A 14,295-nucleotide genomic window follows, 5' to 3' on the forward strand; every position below is an offset into this window, starting at 1 on the left:
AATGAAGTCAGACTGGTGTATGAAACTAAGCTTGCATTTGTAATACATGGTATTGGGAAAAATGGGAAGAAAACCATGAAAGGTTTATGGACACTATCAGCTGAGGTAGAAAGCCCTTTTAATTTATCTGTTAACCAGACAAATCCAGCAGGCACAAGCTCCTCTTTTCAGGGATTTCCTGGGAGCACTGTCTGATTAAGATTTGAATCACAGCCACACTAAGCAAATGGAGGCTGAGGGACACAAACCCAGAACACCAATAATGTATTTGCTAGCAGCTCATAACTTTAATGCTGTGCAGTAAGCTGTCTTTTTCCAGCTGGCAATAGTAATTCAGAAAAGATGTACAGAGTGAGGTGTTATGATAATAGACATCAGCAAAAATGTAGAAGTCAGAGCATTCTATAGTTGCAAATAAATGCAGTGACTAAATTGAAACAAATTCTGAAAAAAACATAACAAAAATCAATTTATAAAAATGCTGCAAGCTAGTATTGTTAACCTCAAGCCTAGAGCTACAAACTGGTCTTGAGGATCAACAAAATATACAGGAGTCCATGAAGAAAATGCATATATTAAAGAGCTAGTAATATTTTCACTAATGTAAGGAAGGGTAGATGGTGATAGAAAGGGAAGCCAAATTCTGGATACATATGAATCTTTCAGAAAAATGCTTTGAAAAGACTGAACACTTGCAAAGTTTCTTTTCAAAATTACAACTGAACGTTTTGCAATTTATTTTATGCTCATTTTGGTGACCAGACAGAAACCCAGTTTCCAGGGCCCAATCACAGGTGGTATTTATGTAGACTAACAGAAATGTGGGTAGAACACTGATGGATACGTCACTTATCTTCTTTTGATAAGTGACATGGGATGCTTAATTCTCACCTTTTTCACTTGAATTACAACCTCAGTTTAGCAGCCTACCTCTTTATATTGCACCGCATTGTCAGTACCTGATGCAGATACAGAACAAACGCGCTAAACGCGCGTAAGCGCGATTTAGCGCGGAGTTACCACTGTTGCACACAAGAGCAGCAGCGGTTAAACAAGGTTAAACTATTTGGGCCATCTAAATTCCACTCTTCCAATTTTCCCTTAGAACTACCTTCCTCGAGCTGTACTGCTGATCTAACCAGCATATCCTATAACTGAAAAGTTCATCTCTACTTGATTCCCAAGTAGACTATTCTCTATCTGTAAAGCCTAGCACTTACTCCTACAGTACTTGCACCTTGATAAAGCACTCTTATTATAGATAGTACCCCACCAGCCTAAAACCCACTTCCCCCGGAGTCCTTTGAAAGTCTCTTTATCTACTACTTCTAGTATGTCGAGGGATCAGTTGCTAGTGTCCTCTCCAGCTCAACTGGTGAACCTGGGAATATTGAGGCAATGTTACAACTGCCTCATGTACACAGACAATCCTCTCCTTCTCCCACAAAACACAAATACATGCGAGAGATGCAACTATACGGCCAAACTGGAGGCTGAGCTCTCTCAACATAGGACTGGCAAGACCAGACAGGAGGAGAAGGTAACCACACACAATACATACCCAGTCACACATGGTACCATCACAACTTCAAATCATACACATACTCACACAAAGACATACTGGAGGCTCTGATCAAAAATTTACCAAAACAGCAGAGGCCACCAAAGCAGACACCCAAACAACTACCACCTCACGACCCAACACATGCAACACATAGACCACACAGTCAGAGTGTCAAACAGTCACAGCCCTTAAGGCCAAACAAAATGCCAGACACACTTGTCATTGGTGATTCCATAGTCAGACACATTGACGACGCGCTCACCAGACTGAGTAAAGAGAAGGTCACAGTAAGCTGCCTGTCAGGCGCTAGAATCCGCCACATAACGCAAGCACTCAGGTCTCTCAACAGCAGGTACAAGTACGACTCAGTCATTGTCCACGCTGGTGTCAACGACCTGAGACGCACCTCCTTGGACTACATGAAAAGGGACTTGAGGAGCTCTCTGATTATGTAGCCCAGGCAGGTATGACCCTGACCTTGAGCAGTATCCTACCTTCACCTAGAATGATGCCACAATACAGTGATAAGATGATCAGCTTTAATAATTGGCTTAAATTCTGGTGTCATTCAAAGGGGATCCAATGTCTGTCTGCCTGGGATGACATGCTGGACAAGCCACGCTGCTTCAAGGGACGGCTTGCACCTGTCACCCTGGGCTTCCGGATACTGGCAAAGGCTCTTGCCACCCCATAGTGCCTTTTTAGGCAAGGCTCAAATTCTAAACCTACCACCCTAGAACACCAAAAGGAAAAAACTAAGGGTAATGCTGCTCAATGCCAGAAGTCTCAATCTCAAGATGCACGCACTGAGGCCCTTCTCAATATGGAGAACATCGATGTCTGTGCTGTGACAGAAACCTGGTTCAAGGCTCCTGAGAGCACCCCAGCACTAACAGGTTTCACCTCATATCATGCGTTCCGCCCACAAAATCCGGACAACACCAAGAAAGGAGGGGGTGTCCATATTCATAAAGGACACCCACACCTCAAGGTTGGTGGCAACGCATGATGCATCGGAGACCATCCAGGTGCAATTAACCATAGGCAAGACTGCTCTGCAATTTGTAGCATGTTACAGGCCACCCTCTCAAACTCAGGAACCTCACATGGCCTTCCTGAAAACATTGGAGGGGATAAATGTATCTCCAAACACCATCATACTAGGTGACTTTAACTACCCTAATATAGACTGGGAACACTACTCAAGCCCGAACACTCTAACCCAAAGATTCCTGGAGTTCATAAACTCAAATGCCATGGAACAACTAGTCACCATCCCCACAAGAGGAGAAAACATACTTGATCTCATCATCACGAACATGGGATCAAAATGTTCAGCACCGGAAGTATACCCCTCACTGGTGAGATCAGATCATAAACTAATCTCGCTGGAGGTCCTCATCCCGCCCCCACCTGAAACAAAAAAGACCACAGTGAAAAACTTCTCAAAAGCCGATTTCACACTTCTAAAAACTAGTGTGGTCTCCTTTAAGGCCCCTGAGCCAGTGGTAAACATTACTCAAACCGCTGAATCACTTACAAATGCCTTCTACCAGCACCTACAGGACTGCATGGATCAGGCAATCCCAAACAAAACTAAGACTCTCTGTACCAAAGGCAAGCGTCCAGTCTGGTGGACCCCAGCCATAAACAAGCTCTACAACAAAAGGAGGAAGCTACTACAAGATAGAGCAAAATCCTTGAAAGGTAAGACACCTTTGATCATTATAAGTAAAAACTAAGAGCTCTCATAAAATCATCCAAGGCAAATTTTGAGAGAAAAATCGCCAAGGACTCTAAAGAGAATCATAAGGCCTTCTTTAGCTATGTTAGAAACCTAGGAGGAAACTCCCAGATATGCTCAGAATTAGTTCAAAATGATGTGAAAATTACTGAACCTACACACATTGCCAACATACTGGCTGACAGGTTCAGTGCAAACTTCTCCCCTCCCCCAAAAGGAGAGATATCTATTCCAGAGGATTGTAGCCCCCAAACATCTCCAACGCCCAGGTGAGAACTGCCCTCACTAAGGCAAAAACACAGCATCCATGGGACCGGATGGTGTCCCCGGCTGTGTGCTTCATGAACTCAATGAGGAATTAAACCCACAGTTAGGACAGCTGTTTAATCTTAGCCTCACCTCAGGATACGTACCCAAGGAGTGGCGCACGGCGACTGTGGTCCCACTTCATAAGGGCGGTGCCTCCACAGACCCTGGAAATTACCGCCCCATTAGCTTGACAAGCCTTATCTGCAAAGCCATGGAGAGGATCATAATGGAACTCATAAATAAAGACATAGGGAACTTGCAGACTTTGGATCCAACTCAGTTTGGCTTTGTCAAAGGCAGATCCTGCCTCTTAAACTTGGTTGACTTTTTCGAGACAGTCACCAAGGCCATTGATGAGGAAAGGCAGTCCATACAGCCTACCTCGACCTGGCAAAGGCCTTCGACACAATACCCCACTCAGGTATCATCGAAAAACTCATCAGCTTGAATGTAAACCCATACATCACAAGATGGGTTGCAAACTGGCTAAGTGACAGAACCCACAGGGTCAGAGTTGCTGGAGCCATGTCAGACTCAAAGCCTGTCACAAGTGGTGTCCCACAGGGCTCAGTCCTGGGTCCACTCTTGTTCGGCATCTACTTTTCTGAAGTACAAGCAAACACAGGAGGGTTATGGCTGACAAAGTTTGCAGATGACTGCAAACTGGGCCATAGTCGAAAACACATCTGACACAGATATCCTCCAGAAGGGCCTCACAGAAATGGATAACTGGTGCCAGAGCCATGGCCTGAAGTTAAACGCCAAAAAATGCATAGTCATACCCTTTGGGAAAAACAAGGCTACCCCTAGCTACCATATAGGTGGCAATCCACTGAGCACAGAAAGTCATCAGAGATCTGGGGACCCAGGTTGACAGTAGCCTTCGTTTGACACTCATGTTGCTAAAGTAGTTAGGAAAACCTTCTATATCACCCACCTGATCATGAAGGGATTCACATCTAGATCAAGGGAGGTCATCGTCCTCTGTACTCATCACTTATTAGACCTATGATTGAGTACAATGCCCGTTCGAATGTATCTGACCAGACACCTGCTGCAGCTTGAAAGGCCCCAAAAGTTCCTCACCAAAAGGATAAAGGGTCTCAAAAATATGTCTTATGCTGCCCAACTGAAAGAACTCCAGCTCTATTCAGTCTCATACCGCTTGCTCAGAGGTGACCTGTGCCTGACATATAAGGCCATGTCAAACCCAGATTTGATGAATATGCTTCACCTCAAAAAAATCTAGATCCCTCAGAACCACAAGGGCGGGAGACTTAAACCTTGACACGGTTATAAATAGAACGTGCTGGAGGGACAGATTCATCACCCAGAGACTCCCTATGCTGTGGAACAAAATCCCGGTACATGTGAGGTAGAGCACCTCTCTGGTCTTGTTCAAGAGGAATCTTGACCAATGGATGGGAGATTGCAGATATACCCCAGGGATTACTTCAGCGTCACTGCTTGACAGAGGCACAGCAAAATGATAGGCATAGTTTTTATTCAAACTAAAGGGGTGGCGAAAGCCACATAACTATGGGCTAGGCTTATAAATGCCCTTGGGCAGATAGCCTAGTATGAACCTATGAACCTATGAAGAACACCACCATTCTGTTCTTCCTGGTATCAAAGATAAGATTTCTACCTGTTGAGTCAGTAAGCCATTCACTGAGTCAACTAATTAATTTACTGCCTATCATGAATAACTATGCGACATTCAAGTACATACAAATGACGATATTTTAGTTCTATATTTTATGCCCAAGGCCAGATTCCATGTTGCCTGCAGATATACTTAGCAGTGACCAGGATAATTGGCTCGTTTACTGCTCACACAGCATTCTCTACTAAGTGGAATCTGAAGATTGTATTTTATTTATGAATGCAGCCCATAACTTCGTATCTGCTTTGATAGGCATTATATACCTCATTAAATAAGAACAACAGGTGTATAGGTCACAGTATGCGAAACAGAACACTAAAACAACTTCTAGAAAACATAAATTGTGCTTTTCCTTTTTTAAATCATCACTAAGCATACCACCATATTCAGTCACTTTACCACCTCCATTAATGACCAACATCAATTGTAGCAGCTATGAATAATGCATCAGAACACCAGGACAACAAGTTCACAACACATGGCGAATGATAATGCAAAACAACAGCAAAAAGTTGTAATGCTCTTTATACACATGCATGCATGCAAGCTTTTATGCATACACATGGAAGCATATTTACACAAGACATACGCACACACACACACACACACACACACACACACACACACACACACACACACACACACACACACACACACAGGCTCGTGCACATACACACGTGCACACACACACACACACACACACACACACACACACACACACACACACACACACACACACGCATGCAAACAGGCTCAAGCATGCACATAAACACAAATAGACACAATCACACATGCTGACACAAGACACAAACATACACACACAAACACAACGCACAAAAAAACGCACACAAACATACACAAGTCCTACCTTAACTGACACCTCATTTTCATCTCCATGTTGCACTTCAATCATGGTGTATTTGCCAGGATGGGGTACAAAATTGTCTCTCTTGCTCCAGTCATTTTTTGTTTTGTCCTTAAACTTCTTCTCAAAATCTTTTTTTGCTGCATCCAGATTTGTAGCAGGAGTCAGTTTGGATTGTCCCACCTCGCCCTGAAAGAAAACAGTGATAAAATCATTTGAAAGCACTGGAAATGGCAGTGTATTTTAACAATAATAATAACTACATAGAAGACAAAAAAAGAAAGAAAAAAGAAAGATGTGTCACCAAGCTGTCACAGAAGGCAAATAAGGGAAAAGTATTAAGTATTTGCTTATTAATTTATTATATTTTGATAACCTGGTTAATCCATGTGGTGCATGACCTTTTAATGGACATTCTGAAAGCAAGACTCCATATATAAAAAGTGACTGTAAAAATGAATTTAGACAAAGAAAAGTGCATTTGTATATTTGTGGCTAGATAGCTTCAACTTCCTCAAAATAGTTCAGTCAAATGCAGTAAATCAAAAGGGTATCAGTGCAGATCAACATTGTTACAATGGATCCAAGTTCAGATGAGTGTTGTTTTGGTGGCTGATGGTGAACAAAGCATGTCACAAAGGCTGCTGACAGTAGTCAAAAAATATTTATCCAGCTACAGCCAGTAAAGTAACTAAATTGCAGGCCGTTGTTCAGTGTTTTCTTTTGTAGTTCAAGAGGAAATGAGAGTCCCCCCATGCTACTGCAAAGGTGTTAAAACTGTCACTGCACTAACAAACCCTTACAGAATCAATTCCTCTTAGACTACAAAAGAAAACCCTGAACAAAGGGCTGCAATTTTAGTCACTTTTCTGGCTGTAGCTGATAACTTCTAAGAACAGTGTAAAACAAGGTCTGAGCCAAATATAAATGAGGGTGATTAGAGGCAGAAAAGAAGCAGTCCTTTTATAGAAGATAAAGAAAATAATAGTGACTCACACAAATTCCATTATATGTCAATGGCATGGGAATACAAAGTTACTTCCTTATGTCTGGCATGAGTCATACAAAGCATTATGGGAAAAAGAAAGGGTTGAGGGAGAACAAGATCACATTGAGACATTAAGCTCCATTGGTAGCCATGCTGTGGAAAACAGGCTAAAATTACAAATAAAGCACTTAGAGTGATTTTGAGGTGTTAAAATACGTTGTGAAAAAAACAGATTTTTTTTAGTTCTAGGGTAGAGTTTTCCTTTAAAGCTCTGATTTAACAACCAGCTACACAAACAATCCTTAAAACTGCAGAGCTGTGTAAAGCTTTCTCTTTTATTTATGACCAGTGTGTTACTGAAGACTTGTTCTTCTTCAGTAATTACCTAAAACTGACAAGAGGGTATTATAACAGAGGCAATGGCTTGCAGTTTGATGGTGTGATAATTCACAGGATTCATATGAGTTTTAAGACTGTTTTAGCCTGATGAGCTTGAATACCTTAAAAATGCCCACTCTCAGGATTTGCCTCTTTTCTCAAGGAGAAAGAGACCAGTTAGCCCTTGGGGTAAATTTAAGAGAGTCTGCCTAGTTGTCCAGGTTATACTTGCAGGATGATATTGAATCAAATTGCTTAACGTGCACAGGAAGTTTATCCAAGAGTAAGAGGAGATAGTGGCTGATGACTCTGTTTCTGCATCATGTTCTGTTTATCTGCTGAGGAAGGTTCTAGTCTTAACTGAGCTGTTTCATTTATTACGATTATAGGAAGTAAAGGACCACTGGATATTTAATGGAACAGTAAGTAAGATAAAGGTCACCCCTCAGGAGGGTATACGATACAGACTACAGGGATAGGGCATTGAGTCCTTCTTGGTAATTAAGACCCTAAAGACCAGTGTTTTTTAGTTACTAACCTGTGGAGTTTGTCAAGTTTGTTGATCTGTTGAGTGAGGTACATACCAAAGGGAACACTGTACTGCATAACGGGTCTGATCAGTGATGATTATAAGGGAGCAAAAGCATCTTTGGAGCTAGACAAAATACCTTTGTCTATTACTTGTGCTAAGTTGAAGGATTTCCTGACTACAATTTTACATGATGATCTTTCTGTAGAGTATGGTTATCTGACAATTACAACCAGTCTTCAGTCATCTGCAAATCTGGTAAACAAGCTGTCCTGGTTATCATTTTTTAGATCAGAGAAGTTGACACCAGCTAGGAGGGGACCCAGAACAAATCCCTTGGGGATTCCATCGGGCACTTTAGCATCATTTGAAGAGGAACCTACTACACAAATGGTGTGGGATTTGTCTTTCATTTTTCTCACCACATAAGAACTTATTTTTAACTAAGACAGTTTCCATGCAATTCTGGCATGAAGTGTAGTATCAAATACTTTGGTCAAATCAAGACATGCTATATGAACAGCATAATCATTGTCTACAGTTTCTGTGACCCTACTGAAAAAATTAACAAGTGCCAACAGGCATGATCTTCTTTTGATGAAGTAAAATTGTTGAAGACAAGCCTAATGAGGTTCTTTATATCATTATTAAATAGAATGGTTATAATACTCTTTATAGCCTTAGAGATCAGCATTGTAAAGCTGATTGGTCTGTAATTCTTACTGTCCCTGGTGGAGTCACCCTTATGGAGGAGTACAGCCGTGATGGTATGCTAGGATTTGGGAGCAAAGCTTGTGGCTAAACTTACGTTAAAGAGTTTATGGAGAATTTCAGCAATCCTGTTTGACACCATCCAGTAAGCACTCGGGTACATTGTTAGAACCCATGAAGGAAGTGTTTTTAGTTTTAGATAACATGGATTCTGGGATGAGTGGTAGATGAGTAGGGGTTTGGGAGGTGAACTTAGCAGAGAAATTATTTGTTAGTATATCTGCAATGTCATTTAGGTTGGAGGTGGGGGTCCCATTAAGGAAAAGCTCAGAGCAATGTTGAGTGTTATTTCTTAGTTTTCTAATATAAAGAAGGACTAATAGTTATCCTTCACTTCAGAAGCTAATCTACATTTATGGTTTGCTTTACTGTTCCTTATACTGCTACAGTAAACTCTCAGTTAACCAGCACCCATGGGGATTGGTAAATGCTGGATAACTGTAGTTTCTGGTTGCTTGAGAGTTACTATAAAATGTTCAATCACCATACGCACGCTCTCCCTTTAAAGACGCTAAAGACACTCCGGTTACTTTAAGGAGAAATGTTCCACTGTACCAATATGCTTATAGTCACTGCTGACTTAAAGTTAAGCAAAAACACAATCCAAAAGATACTCCAGAGGTAGATGCAAATACGTTTTAATTCCAGAACGACTGTCGTTCTGGAATTAAAACGTATTTGCATCTACCTCTGGAGTATCTTTTGGATTGTGTTTTTGCTTAACTTTAAGTCAGCAGTGACTATAAGCATATTGGTACAGTGGAACATTTCTCCTTAAAGTAACCGGAGTGTCTTTAGCGTCTTTAAAGGGAGAGCGTGCGTATGGTGATTGAACATTTTATAGTATTATTTAGACACGCTACTCCCTGGCTCCGTTTGAGTGCTGTACTTCTTTTTGCTGTTTTGCTTGAGAGTTACTATTAAAAATAGGCCTGACTAATACTGTACCCTATACTATTTGTTTGGTTTGACTTGTTCTTAGGTTGGGGAGAGGGGGAATTTAATCCTATCTTCCTTTTTAAAACTCTAAAATTCTAAAAACATAAGGTATGTTACTGCATGGAGAACAGAAAGTGCAACACATACATGAAAATTGTACTGTATTTCTTCGATTTTTTTTTTCTGGTTGCTTGAAGGTTCTGGTTGCTAGAGTGCTGTTTAACTGAGAGTTTACCATATTCAGTTTTTGGAGATTTTTCATATTATCCTCATTATGAGGAGTTCTAGCCCTACTATGGAGTTTAAGTAGTTTTTGACTCTAAAGTTTGTTGTTTATGTTAGCTGACCACTAAGGGGGGGGTTGTTTTTAGATCTCCCATTGTATTTCGCTCTACCTGGGACTGCTAGATCTATGCATTTATCCATATGGGCATAAAACCTAGTGAAGTAAACTGTTGTGTCCAGTTCAACAGTAGTGATGTCATTGGTAATTTAGAGAGTTTCATAGTTTAGTACTAGGCTATCTGCCCTGAGGCATTTGCAAGCCTAGCCCTAGAGATGTGGCTTTCGCCACCCCATGTAGTGGTACTAAGGTGTATAGAATAAATTTAGAATACTGTGCCTTTGTCTAGTAGTGACACATTGAAGACCCCCTTACTTATTAAAATTAGTTTACTGTGCCTCTGTTAAGTAGCGATACAGGGGTGACCCCCGGGGTTAACCTACGATCTCCCATCCACTCGTCAAGATTTCTCTTGAACAGAGTCAGTGAGGGGCTCTGCCTAACATGGACTGGGATTTTGTTCCAGAGTATGGGAAGCCTCTGAGTTATGAATCTGTCCCTCCAGCATGTTCTATTCATGTTTGTACTGAGGTTTAAATCTTTGGCTCTTGTGGTTCTTATGGATTTTGATTTTTTGAGGTGGAGCATGTCCATCAATTCCTGGTTGGACATGGCCTTGTATGTCAGGCACAGATCACCTCTGAGCAGGCAGTATGCTACTGAATAGAGCTGGAGTTTCTTTAGCCTGGCAGCATATGACATATGTTGGAAACCCTTGATCCTCTTGGTGAGGTACTTCTGGGGTCTCTCCAGCTGTTGTAAGTGCCGGGTGAGGTACATACCAAATGGGGCATTGTACTCAATCATGGGCCTGATAAGGGAGGAGTACAGGGGCACGATGACCTCCTTTGATCTGGATGTGAACCCCTTCATGATAAGGTGAGCAAGGTAGAAAGTCTTTCTAACCACTTTGGCAATGTGGGTGTCAAATGAGAGGACACTATCAACTTGGGTCCCCAGGTCTCCGATTACTTTTTCGGTACTCAGTGGGTTACTGTCTATGTGATAATTTGTGGGTATTTTGTTTTTCCCAAAGGGGATGACTATACATTTCTTGGCATTCAGTTTAAGGCCATGATTCCAGCACCAGTTGTCCGTTTCGGTGAGGCCTTTCTGTAGGATGTATGTGTCAGCTGGTGTATCGACTATGGCACCTAGTTTGCAGTCATCTGAGAACTTTGTCAGCCACAACCCTCCCATGTTTGCTTTCACATCTGAGAAGTAAATGCCGAACAAGAGGGGTCCCAGGACAGAGCCCTGTGGGACACCACTTGTGACTGGCTTTGAGTCTGACATGGCTTCCGCAATCTTGACTTTATGGGTTCTGTTCTTTAGCCAGTTTTCAACCCATCTTGTGACATATGGATTTACTTTTAAGCTGTTTAGCTTTTCTATGATCCCCGAGTGGGGTATTGTGTCGAAGGCTTTAGCCAAGTCCAGGTAGGCTGTATGGACTGCCTTGCCCTCATCAATGGCTCTAGTGACTGTTTCGAAAAAGTCAACCAGGTTCAAAAGGCAGAATCTGCCTTTTACAAAGCTGAACTGGGTGGGATCAAGTGTCTGTAGGTCCCCAATGTCGTTGTTTATGAGTTCCATAATAATTGTTTCCATAGCTTTGCAAACCAAGCTGGTCAAGCTTATGGGGCGGTAGTTCCCAGGGTCTGTAGTGGAGCCTCCCTTGTGGAGTGGTACCACTGTTGCTGTACGCCAGTGTTCAGGTACATATCCTGTAGTAAGGCTAAGGTTAAATAACCTTTTTATATGCGGGTTTAGCTCCTCTTGCAGTTCATGTATCACGCAGCCGGGGATACCATCAGGTCCCATAGATGCTGTGTTTTTTGCTTTGTTGAGGGCGGTTCTCACCTGGACATCAGAGATGACAGGGAGGTTACATTCAGCTGGGATGAGTATTTCTTCTATTGGAGGTGAGGGAGGGGAGACGTTTGCACTGAATCTGTCTGCCTGAATGTTGGCAATATCTGTAGGTTCGGTAAATTTTTTGTCGTTGTGTACTAACTCTGAGCATATCTGAGTGTTTCCGCCCAGGTTTCTGACATAACTGAAGAATGCCTTGTGGTTATCTTTAGTGTCCTTGGCGATTTTTCTCTCAAAGTTGGCCTTGGATATTTTTATGAGAGAACGTAGCTTTCTACTAGTGCTGATCAGAGATGCCTTCCCTTTATGGGATTTTGCTCTGTCTTGCAGTAGCTTCCTTCTTTTGTTATACAATTTGTTTATGGCTGGGGTCCACCAGATAGGACGCTTTCCTTTGGTGGAGAGGGTCTTGGTTTTATTTGGGATTGCACAATCCATGCATTCTTGGAGATGTCCGTAGAAAGCATTTGTGTAGGATTCAGCATTGTGGGATGGGGTTTCCATTGGCCCTGAGGGCTTAAATGATACCATCTCAGTCTTGAGAAGTGTAAAGTCGGCTTTTGAGAAGTTTCTCACTGTAGTCTTTTGTGCTGGGGGTGGAGGTGGTAAATGTATATCCAGGGTGATTAGTTTGTGGTCAGATCTTACCAGTGAGGGCAATACTTCCGGTGTGGAGCATTTTGTCCCCATGTTTGTGATCATCAGGTCTAGTATATTATCCCCCCTTGTGGGAGAGGTAACTAGCTGTTCCATTGCATTTGAGTTTATGAATTCCAGGAACCTTTTGGCTAGGGTGTTAGGGCTAGAATAGCGCATCCAGTCTATGTTAGGGTAGTTGAAGTCTCCCAATATGATGGTATTTGGTGAGACATTCATATCTTCCAATGTCTTCAGGAAGGCTGAGTGGGGTTCTTGAGATTGGGAGGGTGGTCTGCAACATGCAACCAGTTGTATAGCAGTTTTGCCTATGGTTAGCTGCACCTGGATGGTCTCCGATGCTTCATGAGTTGCCACTAACCTAGAGGTGTGGGTATCCTTGATGAATATGGACACTCCCCCTCCCTTTGTGGTTCGGCCCGGGTTTTGGGGCCGAAAAGCATGATACGAGGTAAAGCCTGGTAGCGCTGGCGTGCTCTCAGGAGCCTTGAACCAGGTCTCGGTTACAGCGCAGACATCGATGTTCTCCATACTGAGGAGTGCTTCGAGAGCCTGCATCCTGATATTTAGACTTCTGGTGTTGAGCAGCATTACCCTTAATTTTTTTCCATTTTTGTTTTCTAAGGAGGTGGGTTCATCTTTTGAGCCTTGCCTAAAAAAGGCACTATGGGGGTGGCAAGAGCCTTAGCCAATATCCGGAAGCCCAGTGGTGACAGGTGCAAGCCGTCCCTTGTGAAGCAGCGTGGCTTGTCCAGCATGTCATCCCAAGCAGACAGACATTGGATCCCCTTAGAATGACACCAGTAATTGAGCCAATTATTAAAGCTGATCATCTTGTCTTTGTATTGTAGCATCATTCTTGGTGAGGGCAGGATGCTGCTCAAGGTCAGGGTCATACCAGCCTGGGCTACATAATCAGAGAGCTCCTCTATGTCTCTTTTCATGTAGTCCAAGGAGGTATGTCTCAGGTCATTCACGTCAGCATGGACAATGACGGAGTCATATTTGTACGTGCTTTTGAGTGACCTGAGTGAGAGTGTGTTATATGGCAGATCCTAGCCCCCGATAGGCAGCTTACCGTTACCCTCTCCTTGTTCAGCCTGGTAAGTGTAACGTCAGTGTGTCTGACTATAGAGTCACCTATCACTATTGTATCAGGCATAGTGTTTGGCCTTAAGGGCTGTGATTTATTGACACACCGATTTACTGAAGTATGTGTTGCATGTGTTATGTTTTGAGGTGGTGGATTTTTGGGTGTCTGCTTTGGGAGCCTCTGTTGTTTTGGTAAGTTTTTTAATAGAGCCTCCGAGTATGTTTTTGTGTTATTATGTGCTTGTTTTGCAGTTGGGGTAGGTCTATGTGTGACTGGGTTTGTTGTGTGTGTGGTTACCTTCTCCTCCTGTCTGGTCTTGCCAGTCCTGAGTTGAGAGAGTTCAGCCTCCAGTTTGGCTATATAGTTGCATCTCTCACATGTATTTGTGTTTGTTGGGAGGAGGAGAGGGTTGTCTGTGTACATGAGACAATTATAGCATTGTCTCAAGATTCCCAGATTAACCAGCTGAGCAGGAGAAGATGCTAGCAATCTACCACTCGACATGCTAGAATATTATAAGAGAGTGCTGTGCCTTTAAGGGGAAGTGGTTGGGGTGGTAGGTGGATGTAGTGCT

At 42.6% G+C, this 14,295-nt stretch overlaps 1 protein-coding gene across 4 annotated transcripts in view; it reads right to left on the minus strand.

The window, feature by feature from the left end:
* PARP3 (poly(ADP-ribose) polymerase family member 3) overlaps nucleotides 1-14,295 on the minus strand; it is a 487,884-nt gene that overhangs the window by 181,715 nt on the left and 291,874 nt on the right. For all 4 annotated transcript variants that reach the window (XM_044077474.1, XM_044077472.1, XM_044077473.1 and 1 more), the window contains exon 4: nucleotides 6,152-6,337. In XM_044077474.1, the coding sequence (XP_043933409.1) occupies nucleotides 6,152-6,337 (186 nt within the window). The remainder of the gene's footprint in view (nucleotides 1-6,151; nucleotides 6,338-14,295) is intronic.

The sequence above is a fragment of the Protopterus annectens genome, chromosome 7.part0 (genome assembly GCF_019279795.1).
Source record: "Protopterus annectens isolate FY-2018-M chromosome 7.part0, PAN1.0, whole genome shotgun sequence".
Lineage (NCBI taxonomy): Eukaryota > Metazoa > Chordata > Ceratodontiformes > Protopteridae > Protopterus > Protopterus annectens.